Genomic DNA, 24,825 nt, shown 5'->3' on the forward strand with positions numbered 1-24,825 from the left:
TCCAAGTAGAGCTGTGGCTCAAGTAGTAGAGTTCTAGCAGTCTTAAGCAAAAAAGCTCAAGGAGGGCTGGGAATGTGGCTTAGCAGTAGAGTACTTGCCTACATGCATGAAGCTCTAAGTTCAATTCCTCAGCACCACATAAGCAGAAAAAGCCGGAAGCATTGCTGTGGCTCAAGTGGTAGAGTGCTGGCCTTGAGCAAAAAGAAGCCAGGGACAGTGCTCAGGTCCTGAGTTCAGGCCCCAGGACAGGCACAAAAAAGAGAGCTCAGTGATGGAACACTTGCCCAGCATGTGCAAAGCCTTAGGGGGAGGGGAATGCAGGTTGGTGTGGAGAAACCTAGAATGTCTTTTTGTCAGAAAATACAGCAATGTCCAAGTAATACAGAAAAATGCCCAAGTAAAAGGATGTCATCTGAAGAGGACATAGAATCCAGCTTTAAGGTGTTTCCATTAGTAATATCAGATACCAAGCACCAGGGCTAGGGCTAGCAAGTGCAAGGCCTGGGTTCAAATCCCAGTACCACCAAAAGCAGTAAGTAAAAAAATAATAGCAACAGATTGTGACTGATTAAATTTAAAAAAAGGAACTACAGCCACCCTAATATAGATTAGTACATGGTAACTTTATAAGAAAAGTCTGCCAAAGGCCGTGTGTGATAAGTCGTTGTTAAGTGTCAATAATGGGGCAGACGATGGGGGAAACCAGTGCGGTGCCATGAGGACTCACAGTGCTTCTGTGCGGCTCCCGCCTCACTTCATCTAAGTCTACCAAAACGTCATGCTTGCAGGTGTCAAGGTCAAGGAAACCAAGAAAAAACGAGGCTCTATTTCAGAATGAAGGACACTAGACCAAACAAGGAGAGGCAGTGGTAACTGAACTGCATCCTTCTGCCAGCAAGGACATGACTGGTGCATCTGGCAAAACCTCAATGGCTTTGTAGTAGGCAGCCATAGTGTATTGGGGGATAAGTTTCTGGTTTGTATGGTAGTTTTGTGGTTACATAGGATATTGTCCTAGGAGATACTGGAGGAGTATACACACTAAGGACAATCTGGGGTGGAGCCAGTGACTCCGGTAATCCTGGCTACTCAGAAGATGAAGACTGGGAAGACTGAGGTTTGAGGCCAGGATAAGTACAAAGTTATTGAGACACTCTAACAACAAAACAAACTGGGCATTAACTGTGCATGCTTGTCATCTCAGTGAGGCATATGTAGAGGGAACTGTGGACCCAAGGCTGGTCTTGGGCAAAAATAATACCCTATGTAAAAAATAACAAGAGCAAAAAAGAGTAAGAGGGTGGCTTAAGTTATGAGAGAGCCCGCTCAGCAAGCTCAAGGCACTAAGTTCAAACCCTGGTATTTCCAAAAAGAGAGTCTGGGAATAACGGCCTACTCTCACTCAAACAGTTCAGGTTACATATCTGTAATTTTTTAAAAATCCATTTAAAATCACTTCAATGCTGGTGCTGGTGGCTCACATCTGTAAACCTAGCTACTCTAGAGGCCGCGATATTACTTTATATAACATATCTGAACTAAATTAAATATCTTTACCATTATGAGCTTCTGAAAAGATCAGTGAATGAATGTACTTTTCTATGTTGAATTAAAGTAGAATAGAATATTTATATAAGATTTTTTTTTAAAGTTTGGCTGGGGAAAAAATAGCAGTTTTCCACAATCTGTGCCATCGAAAACTAAGATGACACTCAGCACTGACAAGTGTTCCAATTTCTCACCAAGATTCACAAGCTGTGACGTGGATGCTTTACTTTTAAGAAAGTGCCAAAACAAACGGCAAATCTGAGAGAATTTTCCAAGTGAAATAAATTAGAAGCTAAACCACATTTTTTTTAAAAAAAGGTAGAAGTTAGGAACTCTGAAAGCTGAGATTTAACAAAGTTTGGCGGCCACGGAAGTTTCCAGGGACATCATCTGAAAACACACAAGCATCAGGTAACAGGACACGACCAAGAGCTCATCCCTGTAGCCACCCTTCCTGGGAGGAGTCCTCAGAAATGGCCCAAGGGGCACAAGGCCAATGCGTCACACTGAATACCTCGTCCGGTGCTGTCCAACACACGCTCACTTTTCTCCAGTAATAAAGAGGTGCACATTCTTCTGGGACTGCAGCATCTGGGCCGCCCGCTCCACACCGACCACGGCAGCTAACCTCTGGGCATCGTACTTGCAGTAGACCACGGTGCAAGTCCACGTGGCCTCCTCTCCTCTGTTGGTGGCTTGCAGCATGTTACAGATTTCACTGTAGAAGTGAGGGTATGTCGGCAGTTCGTAGAATATCAGGTTCCTGATGCCTTTTATGGTATACCTGTCAGAGTGGAGCAGAAGAAACAACTCCCTTGAAAAGCTACCCAAGATTTTCACAGGGCAGTTTCATTCCACAAGAGGAAAATAATGGAATAAACAGCACACAAAGCAAAGGCTATCCTAGTTAGAGCCAGAGTTTATGTATATTTAAATTCCTAACGTTCAGCCTAAGATAATGGTAAAATCTCATGCCTGTAATCCTAGCTACTCAGGAAGCTAAGATGAGAGGATCTTGGTGCAGAAACAATCACGTCAGAAAAGTCTTCAAGACTCTTATTTCCAATTAGCCAGCAAAATGTTAGACTTGAAAATATGGCTCAAGTGGTAAGAGTGCCAGCAATGAGTGAAAAAAGCTAAGTGAGAGCACAAAGTCCTGAGTTCAAGCTCTAGTACTGGCTGGAAGGCAGGCAAACCCCCCAACCTCACCCCACGCCAAGTTAACAATAAAATAAATATATGTGTATTTCTCAAGCCTACTCAGCAAAACTGAGGTCAAGTAGAGAAGGTAGCAGACAAAGATTAAAATTCTGTCCCAGGAAACTGAGCACTTACAACTTAATTTTATTATCAACATCATCTTCAGGCTTTATGGTAGAATGTTCTGTAATGGAGATGAGGTCAGACCCAGCAGATAACACAAACAGCACAAATTGTAAATGCACTCCCATTAGTCTTTCTTGTCACTGTGCAGAAATGTTAACTCCATGGCAGATGTCTCAAGTTCATCAAGAGCCTGCCTGAGGTCCCATTAGGCATCAGGAGGAAGCAATTAAGTTTCTACAGCTTTCCGCACTTGCACCTCTTTCCCTGCTGCAGTGGGGTTTGGGGGGTGGGGACCCCAGGGACTCACCGTCTGGCTACAGTCAAGGTCAGATGTTCCCTCAGGGACTCCAAAGCAAAAGATTACAATGATAAGGTTCCGATTTTTTTCTCCCTAGTCTGTCTCTCCTACACTGATGGTGTTACCCTCTCACAGGAATTTTATTTCATTCAGAGGTTAACTTTTTCTTGTCTTTTTATCTCATGGTTCATCAGGATCTCCTTGGAGAACATCCTCTTTCAAAATGCCATTGCAATTCACTCTATGGTTTACCTTTCCACAAAGAAGGAATTCTATGCACTAGCTATCACAGCCAACACTGCGTTCCACTCTGGTTAATATGTAGAAAACTGGAGAATACCATGCCAAAGCCAGGCACAGTGGTACAAACCAGCAATCTCAGCACTAGGAGGCCGAGAAAGGAGGATCATGAGTGTGAGGCCAGCCTGGGCTACACAGTGACACCCTGTCTCAAATAAACAAAAGAAGAAGAGTATAAAACCACTCCAGCACACATATCAGAAAGTCAGACAGCCCTCTACAATATTTTTCAAAACACAGCTGGTTGAATGTGTGAATGTGGAATGCAGGGATATAGAGAGCCAAATACTAAAAGCAAAAATGAAAAGCAACGGCATGCTCAATAGAAGGAAACTGAATTCATTCTGTAACCAAACAATATAATATTATGTGACCATTGCAAATGCTGCTACACGCCCAACAGGCTACTTGTGAGCAACACAGAAAAGGCACCTTCACAATGGAGACTTGCAGCAGACCCACCTTGAATGGGTGGCTCTGCTGACTGAGCATCACAAAAGTGGGATAAACTGGTATTATGTGACTCCTTGGTGAGATTAGGTAGAGAATTACACAATACTCTCATGTAAGTTCTTACTCTTTTATTTACTCTTTTTATTTTGGCAGTACTGGGGGTTTGAACTTGAGGCCTCATACTTGCTAGGCTGGTGTAATAGCAATGAGCCAAACCTCCAGCCTGAGTTTTTCACTAGTTTTATTTAGGATGGGGTTTCATTTCCTGCCTGTGTGAGCACCTGAGCAGCAATCTGCCCACTTTCAGCCTTCCCCCTGTCGCTGACATCACGGGCACGCAGCATTATTGCACCCAGCTTCCCTCATTAAAGACAGTTTCTCAGACTCTTCTACCTGAGTTAGCCAGGCACTGTGATCCTCTCAATCTCAGTCCTCCATATACTTTGGGATGATAGGCATGTACCACAGTGCCTAGCCTGGCTATGGATTGAGAGAGGGGGTTGTGCCAAGTTTGCTGCCCAGGCTGGCCTCAAACCTCAGTCTTTCCGTTTTCAGCCTCCAAAGTAGCATGAGTCACTGATATCTGGCTTAATCTTTAAATTATACTTAATTTAATTCACACTCATAGTTCCCAAGCTGATACATGTTAAAACCATTGAATTATTTATCAATATTTATTGGTAGCCACCATCCCTAGGTATGGTGACCTAATTGATACTGAGATGTGGCCTGGGTTTTGGCTCTTTCAAAGCGCCTCGGGGTGTTGTGTGTGGTGGCTCACACAGGGAATCCCAGCTACTGGGGAGACAGTTTGGGAAGACTGTGGTTCAAGGCCAGCCAGGGCAAAAAGTTGGCAATTTCAGGCCATTAAGCAAAGTGGATGTGGTCCTTCTACCTACACAAGAAACATGAACAGGAGGATCAAGGTCTTCCCCGCTGACCAAAACATAAGACCCTATCCCAAAATAACGAAAACAAAAAAAGGCTGGAGGCATGGTTCAAGTGATTGAGCACCTGCCTTGCTAGCTCAAGGTATTAAATTCAACCCATACTACTACCACCAAAACAAAACCCAAACCTAGACAAACCCAAATCATGGAACATTCTACAGAAAACTAGAGGGGACCCTTCAAGAATAGGATTCCTCGAGATCAGGGTTTCTGGGCTTCAACACTCGGACACTCTGGTGTGAGGCTGGCTGACTCGTACACTGTCAGGGTTGAACTGCACCTGTGGATCCAACTCACTCAAGATGTGACAAGCCCAAATCCCTCCAGATAATGCCAAATGCCTCGCAGAGCAAACTGCCCTGGCTGAGACTAAGTTAGACCTCAGGAGCAAAGGAAACAAGTGTACCAGGAACCACAAGTGATCCTTCACTGGATCCAAGACTTGGGGAAAGCTACACTCCAGAGACAGCTAGAAGAACCGGAATATTCACCACGCACAGGAGTCTGGTCTATTGTAGTAACGAGTGGTGATTACGCAAGCTGTTGTTTTCAGGAGATAAGATGCTGAGCTATTCAGGGGTGAGGCATCTTGAAAATTGCAATATAATATTTTTTTTGTCTGCTTGTGCTGGTAGTGGACATTGAACTCAGGGCCGGGTACTGTCCTTTAGCTTTCCTTTGCTCAAAGCTAGTGCTCTACCTTTTGAGCCACAGCTCCGCTTTTTGGTGGTTAATTAGAGGTAAGAGTCTCTGGGACTTTCCCGCCCAAGCTGGCTTCAAACCACCGTCCTCAGATCTCAGCTTCTTGCATACCTAGGATTTGAGGTGTGAGCCACTGTGCCCAGCAGCAACTTGTTTTATTTTTAATAGGGATTTCAATTTAGGGCACTTTTTAGGTAGGTGCTAACAATTTAAGCCATATCTCTACCCATTATTTGCTTTACTTTTCAGGTAAGGTCTCACATTTTTGCCTGGAACTAGTCTCAAACTGCTTTCCTCCTACTGGACTGCACAGCTGGGATGGCACATGTGCACCACCACACCTGGCTTACTGAGAGCTAGCTAACTTTCTGCCAGGGCTGAAGACCAATCTCTCATCTCCATCTCCAGAGCAGCTGACATTATAGCTGGGAGCCATGTTGCCCAGCCAGAATTTCTTTTTCAATTAGCACATAAAACATTTGAGATAAAATATAAAATGTGGGGGAAAAAAAGCTCTCAATCCTAGCTACCTGGGAAGCAGAGATAGGAGACCTCCATTTGAGGCCAACCTAGGCCAAAAAAAAAAAAAAAAATCAAAACAAGCATAGTGGTTCATGCTTGTTATCCCAGCTGGGAGGCATGTTTGAAGAAGCTAGATCATGGTCTGAGGGTAGCCTAGGCAAAAAAAATACCCTACCTAAAGCAAAAGAGCTGAAAGTATGGCTGAAGTGGTAGACTCTTCTATTAAGTGCAAGACCCTCAGTTCAATCTCCAGATCCAGATACACACACATGCATACCCACACACAACGCCCCCCCACACACACCAATTTTGGTATTAAAAAAAAAAATCTCCTGGATATTGGTATTTGCATGCATGCACACGAGTATACACTTATTTTTCACAGTGGTAAAAGACGAAAAAGTATACTGAAGATTATTTATTCCTGGGCAATGAGATTACATGTTCCTCCTTTTCACCTGCACTTTCCAAGTTCTCCACAATCATTGTGCACTACCTTATAATCAGGAAAATAAAACAAGAAGACCATTACACTTTGTACTAAGAAAGGAAGTTGAAAAAGAGAAGAGGAAAGGAGGAATGGAAAAGAGAGAGGAGGAAAGGAGAGAGAGGGAGGGAAGGGGGAGGAGGAGGGAGGGAGAGAGAGTGGAGAGAGAGAGAGAGAGAGAGAGAGAGAGAGAGAGAGAGATAGAGAGAAACACAAATAAGCAAGCTAGATCTCTCACAATGGAAACTAGATACTTCAGACACTGTGACTAAGGCCTGTTCAGAGGGTGCAGCTAGTGCTGGTTCTTCCTATCTTGAATCCCCTTCCCCGTACTGCCTTCCTCTTCTTTCATATATGCTTCAAAGGCTCCAGTGAGCCCTCATCACAGATATAACAACCTCCCCTGACAGGACCTAAAACTAAGGACTATATGGAAATCTGAAGCACATTACTGTGCTTCATTCATTGGCAGCAAAAGAAATCCTCAATGCTGGCAGAGTGGCTCAAGTGGTGAAGTGTCTACCTGGTAAGTGCAAAGTCCCGAGTTCAAATTCTTTACCATGGGAGGGGGCGTTGTTTAAAAAGAAAACAAACAGGAAAACACCCACTAACTTGGTCCAGGGAATAAGGAAAAGCAAATGACACATGCTGAGATTTATCTTTATAGTAACTTTGAGGACAACATCATTTGTAAATAAATAGGGTAAGTGAGGCAGCTGTCTTGTCTTCAAAGGCTCCTTTGACAACACGGTCTCTCTTTGCAAAACTGCTGAAATATTTTAGAGCAATTCTCAGTCCAGCTTAGTTCACACTTCCTACAGACAATCACACTGGGAGGTTTTCCAATTTCTTCATTTCATTCTAAGGGCTTGCTTTCACTTGTCAAACTAATGGAAGGCAAGGGCTTTTAACTCCCCCCTAAAACTTGGATACAACAACTTATTAGAACTAAGCAAATAATGATGCCAGCAGTCATTAGCATTAGTCATTAGTCTTGGGCCAAGCAGCCTGGTCTGCCAAGGATGGAACTGGTGAAACACAAATTTAGTCCTTTCTCAACTCACTACTCAGATGAGCTAGTGAGCAGCATATCTAAGGTCAGGTCATGCCAGCTCTCCTGAGCCCAAGCAGGCTGCTTGGATCCATCCCTCACCCTCCTGGAAAACCGAACATGGTTGCAGAGCACTCCAATATCAGAATAAACAAAAACAGGACCCAACACTGAGGCACATCATCTAACAGAAAAGACTTTTAATTAGGTGCATGGGAGTCTCAGAGAAAATGCACTCCTCATTTGTATGTTAGACAGTAAACTGAGAAATTAAATTCACCTGATGTCATTTTGAAATCAGGAAGGAAGGAAAGAAAAAAAAAAGAATGCAGTCTCTATCTTGATAAGGTAGAAAAACATTTTTCTATTTGGTAACAGAGAAAGCCTTAGCAAAACAATAAATACAGCTCTGAGGCCAGCAAGGTTCCAGCTTCCTTCCAGAGTAAGCAAACTAGTATCACTAACTATCTACTTGGAATTAAAACAATGAGTAACAAAAAGCCCTCTCAGGCTGGGGATATGGCCTAGTGGCAAGAGTGCTTGCCTCATATACATGAGGCCCTAAGTTCGATTCCCCAGCACCACATATACAGAAAATGGCCAGAAGTGGCGCTGTGGCTCAAGTGGCAGAGTGCTAGCCTTGAGCAAGAAGAAGCCAGGGACAGTGCTCAGGCCCTGAGTCCGAGCCCCAGGACTGGCCCCCCCCCCCCAAAAAAAAAAAAGCCCTCTCAACGTATCTGGTCAAAGTCAATGGGTGGGGAATCTTCAAAACACAACTCTGAACCTTCCTTTCATGGGTCAACATGAGGAGACCAAGTCCTGGTTCCCAACGATAAGGGGATCACCGCCCACACCGCCTCAGAAACACTGCTACTTTCTGAGCCCTGGCGCTGTGCTCAGCCCGCACCGCCCAGAATACACATAGGCCTGTGTCTATCTACCCTTGGGTCAGGTCCTCCCTGACTGCAACCTGTCATGTCAACAGGGGCACACACCACAGCCACCTTCCCACCAGCCAACCCACCAAGAAGCTCACTGGACATTCAGAAGAGTCTGGGCAGCCCCAAGCTCCTCTGACTTCTCTGCTAGCGTAGCAGGGGAAGGGATGATGTGACGTGACAGCACGCCACACAACCTCCCCAGCTGAGAAGCAGGTGATTCGCACTGCTCCCCTCAGAGAGGAGGCCAGAGCATGGCACTGCTTTACCTTTTGTAGAAATGGAAGCGTTCCGTTAGGAGTAGAAACTGCTTTTCTCCCTGAAGGAAGAAATGTCTAGCCCTGGAGACACCAGACTTCTGGGTGTATTCGCAGATGTGAGTGAAGTTCAGTTCCTCCTTCTTGAAGTAATTCCGGAGACGCACGAAGTCAAAGTAGGAAGGGACATAGATGAGTGTGTGGGACATGACGGCATCACGGTACTGAGGCAAAATCTTATTTATGAAAAAGTTAAACCTGATTGAAAAGGCAAAGGACAGAGGTAATGATTTAGAGCAGAGTCTACAGCATTCACTAAGCAGACAGTATCATGTTAAGAGATTACCTCCTCTGAGATTAATATGACTTATCTCCTCTCAAGGAGATTATATAACGGTAAGACTTGGTAAGTACATTAAAAAGTTAAGTGACAGGCTGGGGATATAGCCTAGTGGCAAGAGTGCCTGCCTCGGATACACGAGGCCCTAGGTTCGATTCCCCAGCACCACATATACAGAAAACGGCCAGAAGCGGCGCTGTGGCTCAGGTGGCGGAGTGCTAGCCTTGAGCGGGAAGAAGCCAGGGACAGTGCTCAGGCCCTGAGTCCAAGGCCCAGGACTGGCCAAAAAAAAAAAAAAAAAAAGTTAAGTGACAATACAATTCTCTATTTTTAAAAAATGGATACAATGCCATTGTATCCTGAATAATTATTCTAGGAAGTATACTGTTCATTTAGTCAGTCAACTACTAATCCCAGAACATCTATCATTTGCTAAGCACTGTTATGCTACCATCCTCTAACTAAACACAATGAAGAAAGGAAGGAAATAAACACAGAATTAGGAAATTAGTGCTGCTTAAAGGGCCTATAATTATGGCCCATTCTGGGGCACAAAGCAGAGTGATGGGAATTGAAATAAAGAAGGAATCCTGACTGACTGTGCCAACCCCGCCAGCAGGCAGCAGGCAGACACAAGACCCAGGCCAACTCGCAGCCTCTCTGGGCTTCAGTTAACTCCTAGGTCATGACTGAGTTCAGTTACCTTACTTCATCTGGTAAACAATAATCAGTAAAAGTGATGCCTGACCCTACTATAAGTTGGAACACCAAAGTCCGATCTCTGTAAAGGCCCAATGGGAGGTAGGTCACCTGGCATCAATCACTGATGAGAGGTTCTCAGTTTCCATCCTCTGGAAGACGTGCGGAAGCTGCACCAGCACGTGGCTGATGGAGCCTGTCATCGGGACGTTCCTTACTGCCACCTGCCAAGAGTCCATGAGAACTTTAGGAGGCAAGTCGCCCCTTGGCCACAACCCCATCCTGTCCTTTCCACATCCAAGCAGCAACCAGCGCTTCAGGAAGATCCAGAGGACACTGGAGGGAACCCACCTGGCCTTGTAAATTGCTGCAGTGCTGGCTGAACAACGAGTTGACCTGGGCGTCCTGCAAGGCCCCAAACAGCAATGTCTGGCGATAGTACTTGGACCAGTTATTGAGGCTCCACATCCGCACTCGAGAAAAGTCTACTCCATGGGAGTCCAAAGGCAGTAGGTTCATGTGGTTCATGAGATGCTTTGAGCAAAAATAATATGTCAGTTAATGTATATTGAGCATTTATGTGTTGGGAACGGCTAAACATTTTACAAGCCTGTCAACTCTGTTAACTCCATGTTCTAACACCTCCCAAATTACTGCAAGAAAACTGAGCTCAGGTGGGAGTGACTTGCTGAAACTGGCCAGTTCCTGGATGGACCTTTACAAAACAACACCAATTGGAATATTCCTGTTATAGGAAACTTCTAAAATGCCACCCTGGCCACTCTATGGACTCCTCAGCTACAGACTTAGACAAGGAAAGAAATAAAATGAAAAACAGAGCTTTCCCTCAATGACTTGGTTCTCATTAAGGGCCTAGAACCACTACATCCACCTTTCCTCAAATGAAGGAATATCACAATCATCAATGTGACTTTTAATTAAATTTCCATCTGGTAATATACACTGAAGAGTATTGAACATTAAGTTTATTCCCTATTTTATTCCCTTCAAGTGTCCCAACTTTCTTGAGACCTTAAGTCCTGCTTGGGTATATACACAAAGGAAAGTAAATCACAAAGATATCGCTGCATAACTCTGTTATTGCAACTCTGCCTGTAGCTGATCTGTGAAATCAGGTGAAGTGTTCAACTAACCAATGAATGGAGACCTAAAATGATGATGATGACAGTAATAGTAATAGAACATGATGTACAAGTGGGACTGTGTAGCAGAGATCAGTCGGAGCAAGGAGGGGGGAAAGGATGGGATGCTGAGGAATGAAGAGAATCTAGGGGTATAACATATATGTGTATGTGTGCATATATACATACACATACATATACACATGAAAACACAGCATAATGAAACCCACCCAAACGGTGTTTAAAAAGAGAAGAGAGGAATGAGAATATAGTGGAAGGTGTGAATTTGTTCAAACTGTATACTATGGAATGCATATATGGAATGATCCCAATGAAACCCCTCTCATAGTATAAAAGTTTATTAACTAAAAAAAAATTTAAATGTAACTTAAAAAATAAGGTAAGTGGAAAAGAAAAAAGGCAGCTCCAGATCTTAGGATTGCAGTTAAGGTGAATTCCCACCTGCCTTAAAAAAATAATCCTTGTTCTATGGTCAGGATAGTTCAAAGAAGAGTATGTAGAGAATGAACAAAACTTACAGCACATATATGGTAGGAGGATAAAAGAGTGCTGTAAAGCAAAATGGCACGCTTAAAAAATTTTAGGCAGAGACCCAAAGAAACATGGACTCTATGGTCTCCCTTATAGGGAATAATTAGCACAGGTTTAGGCAAGTCACAGCAGAGGATCACAAGAGCCCAATAGCTATGCCCTTATGAACACATAAGATGATGCTGAGTGAAATGAACTCCATGTTATGGAAACGATTGTTATACACTGTTGTAACTACTTTCAATGTGCTAGGTGTAACTGTAGCTTCTATTATTGATGATCTTCTTGTATCCCCTTCCTGTGGTTGTACCTACACTATCTCTGTATCTTATCTGAGTATATTGGAAACCGTGTATACTGGTAAACAGTGGTATACAGGGTAAAAAAAGACAAACAACTACAAAAGCAATACTTGCAAAACTGTTTGGTGTAAATGAACTGAACAACTCATGGGGGGGGAGGGAAAGGGGAAAGAGGGGGGACTGAGGGAAGAGGTAACAAACAGTATAAGAAATATATCCAATGCCTAACGTATGAAACTGTAATCTCTCTGTACATCAGTTTGATAATAAAAATTAGAAAAAAAATTTTAGGCAGGTAGAAGAGAATTAGTATAAATTATATAAGAAGTTAATAGGTGAAGAGATTTCTTGAGAGGATTTTTCTACTCTCTTCTCCCCTCTCTTTGCAAAGAAAGACTTATAAGGAAGTAATCTTTTCTAAGATCTGAAAGCGCTGACAAGGAGTTTTTCATTTCTGGATAGTTTAATCACTGAGTAAGCAATGATTCCTATTTCTGTGGATAGAAAAGAAGATAAAACCAGAAAATGTGGAGTATTTCTGTTTCCAAACTGAGTTGTATTCTGGACTTCATCCTTATAGACTGCAACCACTGGATTTCTCATCACTCTAAATAAAAATAATATTCCTCTGGGCTAGGGTTGTACTTACAGCTATTCTGAAACCTATGTGAATTCCAGGTTGCCCATGGCTCAAGAGGTAGAGTGCCAGCCTAACAAGCACAAGGCCCTTAGTTTAAAAATCCCAGTTCCACTACAACAAAAACAAAGCTGAACCACAAGAATTAGTGTCCTACTCTAAATGTGAAAGACTGCATTACCAGGACATGCTCCCAGTTCTGCATCAGGTAAATGTCAGCTTGATCAATGATGAGCAGCTCAATAGATGACAAAAAGTCAAAATCTCTTTTCTTCTCTCCTTCTCCACCAATGATGGTCCTCAAGCCAAGAGGGGAGGCAATGAGGATGTCGGAAGAGTAAAAGGGGGCATAGAGTCGGATGCTTCTCTGAAGTATTGCCACACCTACAGAAAACACCAAGGACACATAAATAAACTCATTAGTCACCATGAGGCCAGTACCTTCCCTCCTCCTAGCCTCCCATCTCCATGTTCCCCTTTCATACAGCTGTGCTCCAAGGGATTGAAGTACTACTAATAACAATCTTTCCTTTGTCTCTAGTCTCTCCAAGCTCCTACTTTCTCTTCTATTCCTTCAAATCAACTTCTCCAGAAAATTTTCTCTACAGTCAGGCTTCTCATTCACATTTCAGTCTATTGCTAGCTGGTCTGAATGTCAGGACTCCACTGAAATGACCTTTACTAAGATTACCACCAGCCCTCAGTTACTAATTTGAGGGACACTTTCAGAGCACTGGCAAGAATGCACAGATGCATCTTAAACACACCCTCTCTGAAATGCTTTTTTTTTTTTTTTGCCAGTCCTGGGCCTTGGAATCAGGGCCTGAGCACTGTCCCTGGCTTCTTCCCGCTCAAGGCTAGCACTCTGCCACTTGAGCCACAGCGCCGCTTCTGGCCGTTTTCTGTATATGTGGTGCTGGGGAATCGAACCTAGGGCCTCGTGTATCCGAGGCTGGCACTCTTGCCGCTAGGCTATATCCCCAGCCCGAAATGCTCTTTCTTGATAATGGCTTCCAGGACTTCCACGCTTAACTGTTAATCACTGATCAGATCCTTACCTATCATTCTAGATCCAAACACCTCTTTTACATAGACTATATTCACTTTTCAGCGTGTTCTCTTTTTTTACTGGTCCTGGGGCTTGAACTCAGGGCTTGAGCACTGTCCCTGTGCCTCTTAGTGCGATAGCACTCTACTACATAAGCCATAGTGCCACTTCTTGCCTTTTTGAGTAGTTTATTGGAGAAAAAAGTCTTAGGGGACTTTTCTTTCTGTGCTGGCTTTGAACTGCAATCCTCAGATCTCAACCTCATGAGTAGCTAGGATTACAGGCATACGCCACTGGTGTCAGTTCTCTTATAAAGCTTTGGGTAATTTATTCATTGACCATGGCTCACCCTATATGACATCTCCTTCACACAAAAATTTCTATTTCCAGTTCACATCTCTTTCCTGAGTGTTAGGCAAATACAGCAAAGTGCTTACAAGCATACCGAAGTCTGTGTGAATTCTAGTTTGTCTGTACACAGCCACCCGAATACCTCTGTGGGATCCTGCCTGAAACATTTCCCTCTGTTCTGATTACCCTCCCTTGTAACTCACTAAACAAACCCTGCTCAGGTTTCACTCAGTACAGACAGCAATGACAGCAGACTCTTGTCATACAGGTTCTAGGTGTGTACCACATGGGCCAGGACAAGACTCTCTTTCCTTGCCAAGGGACATTCAAATGTATACTGGTTCTCTCTGGAGGCTGAGGTAGTGACCCGGTGGGAGAATGGCCATTTCTAAGCTTCCCAGCTCCAGCTCTACCTTGGGTCCCATGGGATGTGAGTCTTGAACAAGAAGAAATTACCAATCCTGAAGTGGTCATCGATGTTGCCCACAAACACAGCATCGTAATCCTCAGGCCTCTTCAGGTTGGGTGGTCTCTCCTCAGGATCCGATCCATATTCTCCCTGAAACCTCTTCTTATTGCTTACGATGATTTTCTTCTTGCTGTCACCCTCAAGGAGGCTGATGAAGAGCTGCACCACCCGCAAGGCAGCTTCCCGGAAAGGCACCACGATCAGCACCTGCGGAGAGGGCCATGGCAGCCTTGGTGTGGGCAAGGGGAAGGAAATGGAGCTCAAAAGTGCTGGACATAACATTGGACCCCGGCAAGGGACCATGTGTATGTTACTACTTTTGTACAGGACCTAGCTTTTGTACACATAGTACCATGTCGAAGGAATATGAGTTCCATGGCTTCATGGAGACTTCTGGGTATCAACAAATACCTTTTAGCCTGTAACAGATGTGTTTCCCAGCAAAACTCAGAAGAACTAAGTGCCAAGGTCTCTAAGGGAAAGAGGTGGCACTCATTTCTATCTCCCACAGAGCTTAGCAGTTTTTTTGTTTCGGGGCTTTTTTCATGTGTGTGTATGTCCTGGGGCTCAAACTCAGGGCCTGGGTACTGTTCCTGAGGTTCTTTTCAGGGGCTTGAACTCAGGGCCTGAGCAATGTCCCTGGCTTCTTGTTGCTCAAGGCTAGCACTCTACCACTTGAGCCACAGTGCTACTCCTGGCTTTTTCTATATATGTGGTGCTGAGGAATTGAACCCAGGGTTTCATGTATGGGGGCAAGTACTTTACCACTAGGCCATAGTCCCAGCATTCCTGAGGTTTTCTGCACAAGGCTAGCACTCCACCACTTGAGTCATAGCTCTACATTGGGATTTTTTAGAGATTATTTGGAGATAAGTGTCACAGACTTTTCTGCCTAGGCTGGTTTTAAACCACAACCCTTCAGTACCTGGCAGTTTTTTAAGTTGCTTTTTAGTACTGTCAAGAGCAAAACCAAAAGATGGTTAATAAATGGTTGACTTCTAACTACCTAATGGTTCACAATACTATCAATGGACATAAATCATGTCATTCACCATAATAAATGAGCTTCACAGTACCCTGCCTCTTATTTGTCTATGAAATGCCACTGAATTAAAACAGAATACCTTATTAATCTGATGTTCAAGTCTCTGGAGTAGCTCCCTAGAAAAGCAATCACCTCAGCCAATGGTGCACTGTAGGCTTGGATGCCAAGGCTTAAGAGGGCTAGGTTACTATCCCAACTATAATACTAAATTACGGGGAAGGCTCTGTTTTCCCCAGATAGTCAACAAAACAGTTGGACTAAGAAGTCTCTAAGAGCCACATCAATATTTAAATCCTAGAATCCTATTAAGCTCAATGAGAGAAATCTGAAAAAAAATGAATCTTTTCCAATGTGGGCAGATATAGACTAAGACATCAGCTAGCAAGTCTAGCTCCACAGCACCAAGACAAATGGAGACAGAATTAATAGGCTTTTCTCCTAAAGCCTCAAAGCCCATGAAGCAGTTTACATAGTGAGAGAATCCTTGACTCTAGTCCATGTCTGCCTCTCCCTTAAGCAGGGCGTTCTGTGAATCTGGGCCCTCTGTCTACAGCTATGATATACAGAGACTGGACAAATGACATCAAATTCTGAAAATCATAAGGAAGAGATGTGCAATGGGGTGTTATTTATGTATGTTCTGAGTTTACCTTTAAAAGTTCATCCTGGGGAGGGATGGGTGAGAATGTTGAAAGAAGTGACATGGATCAAGATATACTGTATTAATAGATTGCTTTGGTAAATGGTAACTCTTTTGTACAATTACTTAAGAGAGAGATAGAAAAAGAGAGAGAGAGAGAGACAGAGAGAGAGAGAAAGACAGAGAGAGAGAGAGAGAAACATCCTGAAGAGAGAGAAGAACATCCTGAAGTAGCGCTTTAGTTTGCACTGTCAGAAACTGCACTTAGCCATAACAATGCTCTGCTACTACATGACCCACTCCAAGTCCTCACTTTTGGATCCCTTCATTATTCCAGTCAATGATCATTCATGTGTCTGCCAAGGGCCAACACCTATGACAGTGCCTTGCAGCCTCCTTCGTGAGGATAAAGCTTTTCCTGCTGCCACTCACCTTGGGCCTCGTTAGCCCTTGGTCTCTGAAGTCATCGTCATCACCCACCCCAAGTTTCTGGCTTCGGCGTCTGCTGTTGTTACCAAGCACCTGGGCATTGGCTTTGAGGACATGATTGATCGCATGCAGGCAGTACACATGACGGATCTCTTCCCCATTCTTCAGGGCCGTCCTCTCTGGGTAGAACAGGTCCCGGTAAGAATTCATAATTAAGAAGAGCTCTTTCTGGAGAGGGGTGAAGGAACCACTTGACTTTGGAGATCCAGATAGGAACTGACTATTGGTCTTGGTCCAGGTGGATTCCAGAGGCTTTTGGAGATGAAGTGACTGTAAGTCAATATCCTTTGGAGGTTTAAATGTTTCCAACTTCTGAAACTTGGATGAAAAGACAAGCTGGCCCAGGATGGGCCACTAGGGGAGAGACAGATCAGGAGCTAAGTTAGAAATGAATAACACTATCCGACATGTACACAGTACTTTATAATGTACCAAGAAGTTCTACGATTTAAAGATCATCTCATTTAATCCTCTCCAAACTGTAGAGTACATGTTATGATACTCCTAGTCAAGCATAGGAAGTGCTGAGCTCAAAAAGAGATGCTAGAAATTAAATGCTTTTTAACTATATACTCTAGCACCACTGAATATCAAAACTTTTGAAGAATTTTGATGCCTCCAAAATGTAAAAACTTTAGATAAGGAATGTAATTAAAAGCCAGGAACCAATGGCTCAGGCCAGTAATCCTAACTACACAGAAGGCTGAGATTTGAAGAACCGCAGCTTGACGAGCCATGCAGAAAAGTTGTCTAGACTCCATCTCTAATTAATGAGTAAAAAGGTGGAGGCATGACTCAAGAGGTAGAGTGCCAACCTTGATCAACCAAACTATGCAATTTTGAGGCCCTGAATTCAAGCCCTTATACTGCAAAAAAAAAAAAAAGGAATTTCTGTTTTTACATTTTAAAAAAAGGTGTTTTCCAAAGGAGAGGAAGAGCTTAAAACGCAAGGCTGTGATTTCAAATCCTGGTTTCTCATAGAAATTAGTCCTCCTTAAGTAGATTTGCAATACACACTAAGTACTAATGGTTACAAACACAAATTCTATCTGCTTTATTTATCCCAGTCGTCCAAATTTATTTGGCCATAAAATAATTTCCTTTTAATTTTTTTTCTTTTCTTATTTTTGAGACACACCAATTAGAACCCTAGGAATATATTTCACAATACAAGTTTGGTAATTTTTTTCACTGTAGGAAAATTTCTGACCCAAAAGTAGATTAAGTTCAGTGATAAAAAGAAAGGAATTACTGACAACTGTAAAACTCTGGATAGCCCTCCAGGGATTAAGACTGAGCGAACCGCCCATCTCAAAAAGTTATATATTGTAAGGTTCCATTAACTAACTTTTTTTACAACATAAATTTACAGAAATAGAGACAGAGTAGCAGGTTAGCCGGGGCTGGGCATGAAGAAGGGGTGCAGAGGTGGATGTGGTTTTCAGAGGGCAACAGAGATGCACATGGAGCTGGCAGACCCAGGATCCCAAACATAAAATTGTGCAGAACTAAATACACACTGCTGAATAGGAACAAATCGGGAGAAACCTGGTGCTGATGGGCCAACCAGGCAACACTTACTTTTAGCTGGTGGGTAGTTTTGGGGTTTGTGGCAACAGCTTGAACTTCTTTTTCTTTCAGTTCTTTGTTCACATGTTGCAGAAACGGATCTGATTTAGAATAAAGAATGTCAGCACACAGTGCAAATGGCAGGGAGTTCCTAGTTCTCCGTGACGAATGATACGCTGTTCTTCAAGGTGCCATCCACTTCCTCCAGATCCTGGGCCAGTCCAAAGCTTCACTGAAGTTTGTCTACCTAAAGCATCTCTCTGATCATCTTACTTCCCCGTTCACCCTCAGAAGACATTCCCCACTGGTGTTCAGGGCACTATATGTTGTAATTTCAGCTTCTAACTAAATGGTCCTCCAGTTCTTCTGTCTCTCAGCCTTTTAACCAAAACTTCCAATCTTATTTTTGCACATCCAATTAGTATGAGCATAACGTTACTCCTAACAAGTATTTCCCAGGGCCTACTGCGTTCGCTGCCCTTGTCCCTATAGGTACTCTTCACTCTTCTCATCACAAGTCCCTATGCTGCCCCACTCACCTATCCCAACACATACACATATGTGCAGTATCTCATCTGGTAGATGGCAAGATCCCTGAGGTCAGGCTCCTTGACTGACTGGTTTTGCACGACAAGATACTATATTCCTGCCTGGAGTTCAGGGTACTGCATGTTGTAATTTCAACTTGTGAACTATATGGTCCTCAACACTGGCTGACGATTGAAAATCCAGAAGTATATTTGAGACATACAGCTTTCCAGCTCTGTGTTTACTGCTCTTCCTCCCTGAATAGGAAGATTGTGCACGGATCAGTGCTTATGCACTAAGCACCTATGAATCCAAACCCCACATGCTGTGCCCTGACCTTGTGATGCCTTCAGAGAACAGCTGTCTCCACTTTGCTCCTCAAGAAAATTGGTTTCCAGGCTGAACAGTGCCTCGTGTTTTCCATCTGTGAACTCCTCTGGGGATTTCTGTGATGCCCCAGGCGGCTCTCCTCCATCTTTCCCTTCAGGGTTACCAGATACGGCCACATCTATCGTTTTGAGAAATATTTTGTAAGGATTACTCATTAACATAATTATGATTCTTTTGACATATGAACTCAAATTCTTTAGCCTATTACAACACTGACAATCGTTGCCATTGTTTAGTTTTTAAATAATTCAGGTGGAAGGCTCAGACATCAAAATTAAGCTTGATTACTGACTCGGTATGATGGCTAATTCTGTAATGTTGCTGGGGCCACAGCACCTAGATATTTGGCTGAACATTACTGGAGATGTTCCTATGAGAATGATTTTAGATGAGATGCATATGTAAGTTCATAGACTCTATGTAAAGCAGGTGTTACTCTCCATAATGTGGATGGGGCTCACTCAATCTGTAGAAGTCCTAAAAAGAACAAAAGAAAAGGCTCATCTCCCTTGAGCAGAATTGTAGCAAATGCCTTTGAACTTCAATTGCAACGATGGTGGCTCCTCAAGGGCCTCCTGCCTGCCTGGTGGGCCATAGCCTTGAAATATAATACTTTCCTTAGCCTTAAGACTGCCAGCCTTCCCCATCAGGTATTTTGCAACTGCCAAGCCTTCACAATCACATTTACCAATTCCTTAAAAAGTACTGTGAAACTTATGCAGTTACTTAATCTCAATAAAGAAAGAAAAAAAATACTATACACACAGACACATATCCTTCTATACACACATATGATCTGCTTCTCTGGAGAACTCTAATGTACCCAATTCTGGTAGTTTCCTTTCAAATGGTACACAAAGATGCAACTGAAATGATGTTAAAAGCTGTACTTATCCTGATAAACAATGATTGGGAAAAAAAAGAAATGTATACCAACGGGGTATTAAATAGATACTGAATCACTTAGAACCAAATACAGTATAAATAAGAAGTTTATAGCCGGGTGCCAGTGGCTCATGCCTGTAATTCTAGCTACTCAGGAGGCTGAGATCTGAGCAATGCAGTTTGAAGCCAGCCTGGGAAGGAAAGTCTGTGAGATTCTTATTTCCAATGAACTACCCCAAATCCAGAAGCGGTATTGTGGCTCAAATGGTAGAATGCTATCCTTGAGTGAAAAAGCTCAGGGACAGCATCTAGACCCTGAGTTCAAGCCCCAGGGCTGGCATTAAAAAAAAGAAGCTAGGGCTAGAGGTATGGCTCAAGTAGTAAAACACCTGCATAGCATGTGTCAAAGCCCTGAGTTCAAACTCTAGTACCACAAAGAAAGGGGGTGGGGGCTGGGGATATGGCCTACTGGCAAGAGAGCTTGCCTCATAGACATGAGGCCCTGGGTTCAATTCCCCAGCACCACATATACAGAAAACCACATATACAGCCCTGAGTCCAAGGCCCAGGACTGGCCAAAAAAAAAAGGGGGTGGGGAGGGAAGGAGGGAAAAGAGAAAGGTAATGTGAGGTGGGTACAATTGCATGTGTCTGTGATCCCAGCCACTGGGAGGCATAAGGATCATTCAGTGTCCAAGGAAAAACTTGAAATTCTCACTGAAAAGTAACTAATGCCAAAAAGGTAGAGACATGGCTCAAGTGGCAAAGCACCTGCTGAGCAAGCACAAACCCTGAATTCAAGCTACATCTAAAGCAAAATGTGAATCCTCAGAAAAAGACACAGAAATACAACATATGTTCCCATTAGACATAAAAAAAGGATTCATGGCACATTAGTACAGAAAAAAACTTAAGAGAAATTTCTAAAACCATTACACACACATACATAGTTGCACTCAATATACAAGCTACGCTCTTATGAATATGTATTATACATACACTTTTTTTTTTTTGCTAGTAACAGTGTTTAGGGCCTTGCAACTCATTCAGCTTGTTTGCACAGCTTTCACTCTACCATTCATGCCTCCAACCCTGCTTTTTGCCAGCTAATTGGAGTCTCTGGGGCTTTTCTACCCAGACTGGCTCTGAATCACAACCCTCCAGGTCTTGGCCTCCTGAGTACGTGCCATGATTGGTGGAGCCACCAGTACCTGGTTCTATCTCCTAAAATTTTTCAGTAAATATTATTTTAAGAATTTGAACAACAGGGCTGGGAATATGGCCTAGTGGCAAAGAGTGCTTGCCTCGTATACATGAAGCCCTGGGTTTGATTCCCCAGCACCACATATATAGAAAATGGCCAGAAGTGGCGCTGCGGCTCAAGTGGCAGAGTGCTAGCCTTAAGCAAAAAGAAGCCAGGGACAGTGCTCAGGCCCTGAGTCCAAGGCCCAGGGCTGGCAAAAAAAAAAAAGAAGAAGAACTTGAACAACAGAGTTTTCCAAACCAAACCAAAACTGAAGACCAAATCTGAGGCAATGAATTTTTACTCCAGAAAAACTGATCTATTAAAATAAGAATGATATGTCATACCTTAAAGCATAGAGGGGGAAAAAGAGGATATAAGGAAAATAGACCTTAGGAACTAACATAGTAAGATGTAAAAAGTTACCCAGATATATTCAGATTGGGCTTTGAGCATAGATGAATCACAACATAGAGAGCAAATGAAGAGCATAATCATTCTTACTGTTTGACCCCACTTACATGAATTCATGTAAGAGATCAACATAATACTGAGAAACAAACAGGTCAGTTGTTGCCTGTTGTCTGGGGTGCAGAACTAACAGCAGGAGAACAAGATGGAACATTTTGGTGGTAATGGAAATATTCTGTCTTAATTTGGATGGTAACAACATAAATGAATTAATTTGACAAAACTCATCAAATCATATAATGTTAGGAATATCTTATTGTATATAAAACACACCTAATGAAGGTGATTCTACAGTTAAAGTCACCTATAAATCTGGGTAATTCTGAGCTTTTAATGTCTTACCTAAATGCCTTGGCAGTGTGCAATCACTCTACATCTCTTCAACACCATCTATTGAGCTACTGCTTGAATACTTCCACATATTTTTATGTCTGTCTGCCATCAAACTTAAGTTACCCTAAGACAGTAGGTAGTTACCTCTTCAATATACTGAAAAACCATAATATTGGAATTATGATCTTCCTCAGAGTCAGGGAACCTCATGAGATTAGGCTTGATCACTAAAATAGCGCAAATAATATTTCTGCATTTTTCTGCTGTGTGTGTTCTTCATTCATAGCACCTTCTCAAAATAGAAGCAAACCAAACAAAGTTAAATGTCTGCTTTGTCTTCACAGGTCAGCATTCAAGGCACACATGACACCATGTCCCTTTAGACATAATAAGGCTTTGCATAAGGCTGTGTCCATAATGTATCCATAAGCCAAAAACCAACACTTACCTTCCTGTATTTCAGTGGACTCTGTTTCTTCTTCCACACTGACATCACTACCGTCATCTTCATCATTAACATCTGCATCATCCACAACATCGTCTTCTTCCTCATCTTCCTCCTCTTCTTCATCATCTTCCTCCTCCTCCTCCTCAGAAGCATGTGTTAAAGTAGCAAGCAGTTTGTGGTACCCAGAAACTTGTTCTGGCTCATTGTCCGACTCATTCTCAGAATTTGAAGAATCTGAGCTCTCTGACTTAAAGGAAAATGGGAATTTAAACAAACAAACAGAGTACTTTTCCTATCATCAATCCTAAGATTATAATCAAGACAACAAATTGAGACGTCCCTAAATACAAAAGTTGTTCTGCAATTATGCAGCATCATCTATCCAACCAAGCCCAGAACTAGATTTACTTAAGGTTAATCAAGTCACAATTTGAGAAGATCTTACATCTTCTGGATACTAATGGTCTACCTGAAAATAAAATAGAATAAAACATAGAGAGGTCATAATGAGACAACTTATGTTTCAGTCATTAGTCCTAAAAGAACAAGAGGAGTTTCTCTGAGTTTGTTGTAATACAATGAGATCTTTATTTTATTTTATTTTATTTTTTTAATGCTAAGCAACCCCCCCCCCCACACACATACAAAAAGACATTGCCCCTTAGAATACACCTAGAGCTCCCCAACAGGCCTAACAGTCTAGTATCCTGGGATAGTTTGCAGCTCTGGCTTCTATACTATCACAATGGAATTTTTTATAGACATGTGCACATAAAACTAAACAGTATTACTAAAAGTTTATATCTGAAACAGAAAAAAGTGGAGCTGTATTCAAGCTTTGTTTTTATATATAACTTAAAGGTAATAACCCAGTTTCATCTAGTATAAAGACATAAAGCATTACCAGTTGACAAATCTGTGGTTTTGCTTCCTTTCTGGAAACTCTGAAATGAAACAGGTGATCCATGTCAAGTCAATAACTTGCAAATGAGTTTAAGAACATCACATGACAAAAAAACGGGTCACACAGTAACTGACTCTCTCATCTGAAAGGTTACAACCTAGCAAATTAGAGTCCTGGGATGCACGTACCTTTTTTTTTTTGGTCGGTCGTGGGTCTTGAACTCTGGGCTTGGGCGCTGTCCCTGAGCTCTGAATTCAGCTCAAGGATAGTGCTCTACCATTTGGGCCACAGGGCCACTCACCTCTTGCTAGCAATCTTTCCCCTCTTGCTTGGGACAGGGTCTGGCTAAAAAGCCCAGGCTGCCTAGTGCCGGCTTTCCTACAAGTGTCTTCACGAGAGCGAGCGTCCCGTAGACGGCCAAAGAAGCAGCTCACAGGGGTGGACACCAAGATCCACCCAGATCACAAGGGATCCCGGGCATATCCAGCAGAAGCCACGACCCACCGTCCGCACTGCCGCGGTAACGGGGGGGGGGGGGGAACGGGACGAGACTCGCGTGACACCGCAGGCCTCGAAGCGGAAACGACCTTGGATCCCTAACCACACGTGTAGCGGGCGGGTCCTCCGGGCTCACTCACCTCCCGGACAGGGAGAACACAGTCCACCCAGCAGGAGCCCCGGGATGCGCGCCACACAGCCGGGCACCCGTGGGGCCCCACACGGCCCGCCAAGGAGGCGGGAAAGGGCGCGGCGAGGCGCGCGCGGAGCCCCGCGGGGGAGATTCGCCAACCGAGCCCGGGGCGGCGGGCGCCCCGCAGGCCGCGGCCACGCCCCTCCACGCCTACCTGTCATAGAAGGGATGCTCCTCGCCAAAATCCCGAAGATGCTTCTTCTGCTTTTTCGTCAGGGTACTGAGCAGCTGGCTCTGGCTTCGGCTCCGGCGTTTGCCCATGGCGAGAACGCCAAGAAACCAAAATTCCCACCCGGAAGTCAACACACGCACGTGGGCTCCGCGGCGCCGGCGACGACAGCGGCGGCGGCGGCAGCGGCCCTTGACGGCGGAAGCCCCCGTGCCGTAAAGCAGAACCGCTTTGCGTCGTGCCCGTACGACAGTGCGTGAGAACGTCTGAAGGGGAGGGATTCTGCCCCCTGCCGGGGCTCTGTGGAAGCGCAGGCGTGCCTGCGCATGCGTACTTACACATGCGTACTTGCGCTTGCCTTCGTAGTCCCAGAACTTGTTCAGCATGGGCTTGCAGGAAGGAGGTTTTTTTGGGGGGTGGGGGGGGGGGGAAGAGGGGGTGGATAGAGTAGGGTTGGCGTTTGCTCTGCGCCTCTCCTTTGTGGGAATCAGCCTGCGTAAATATATAATTAATAGGAAAGACTTCACATCATACTATACCGAACACCCACCAACATTTAGGGTAAATGTTGTTTTGGGGGAGTGTCGGCACATCTCATGACAAATACATCTTGTGCATAACAAAGCCCTGGGTTCGATTCCCCAGCACC

At 43.7% G+C, this 24,825-nt stretch overlaps 1 protein-coding gene across 1 annotated transcript; it reads right to left on the minus strand.

The window, feature by feature from the left end:
• Nucleotides 1-652: 652 nt before the first annotated feature.
• Utp25 (UTP25 small subunit processome component) lies at nucleotides 653-24,348 on the minus strand. Its single transcript, XM_048357181.1, has 12 exons — nucleotides 24,162-24,348; nucleotides 23,317-23,356; nucleotides 22,413-22,659; nucleotides 18,981-19,151; nucleotides 18,128-18,216; nucleotides 16,490-16,900; nucleotides 14,360-14,579; nucleotides 12,686-12,888; nucleotides 10,223-10,405; nucleotides 9,983-10,095; nucleotides 8,845-9,090; nucleotides 653-2,332 (listed from the first exon to the last, which is right to left on the minus strand). Exons 1-12 carry the CDS (start codon nucleotides 24,266-24,268, stop codon nucleotides 2,089-2,091), a joined length of 2,274 nt encoding a protein of 757 aa, XP_048213138.1. The 5' UTR covers nucleotides 24,269-24,348; the 3' UTR covers nucleotides 653-2,088.
• Nucleotides 24,349-24,825: the final 477 nt, after the last annotated feature.

Source organism: Perognathus longimembris, chromosome 11 (genome assembly GCF_023159225.1).
Source record: "Perognathus longimembris pacificus isolate PPM17 chromosome 11, ASM2315922v1, whole genome shotgun sequence".
NCBI lineage: Eukaryota > Metazoa > Chordata > Mammalia > Rodentia > Heteromyidae > Perognathus > Perognathus longimembris.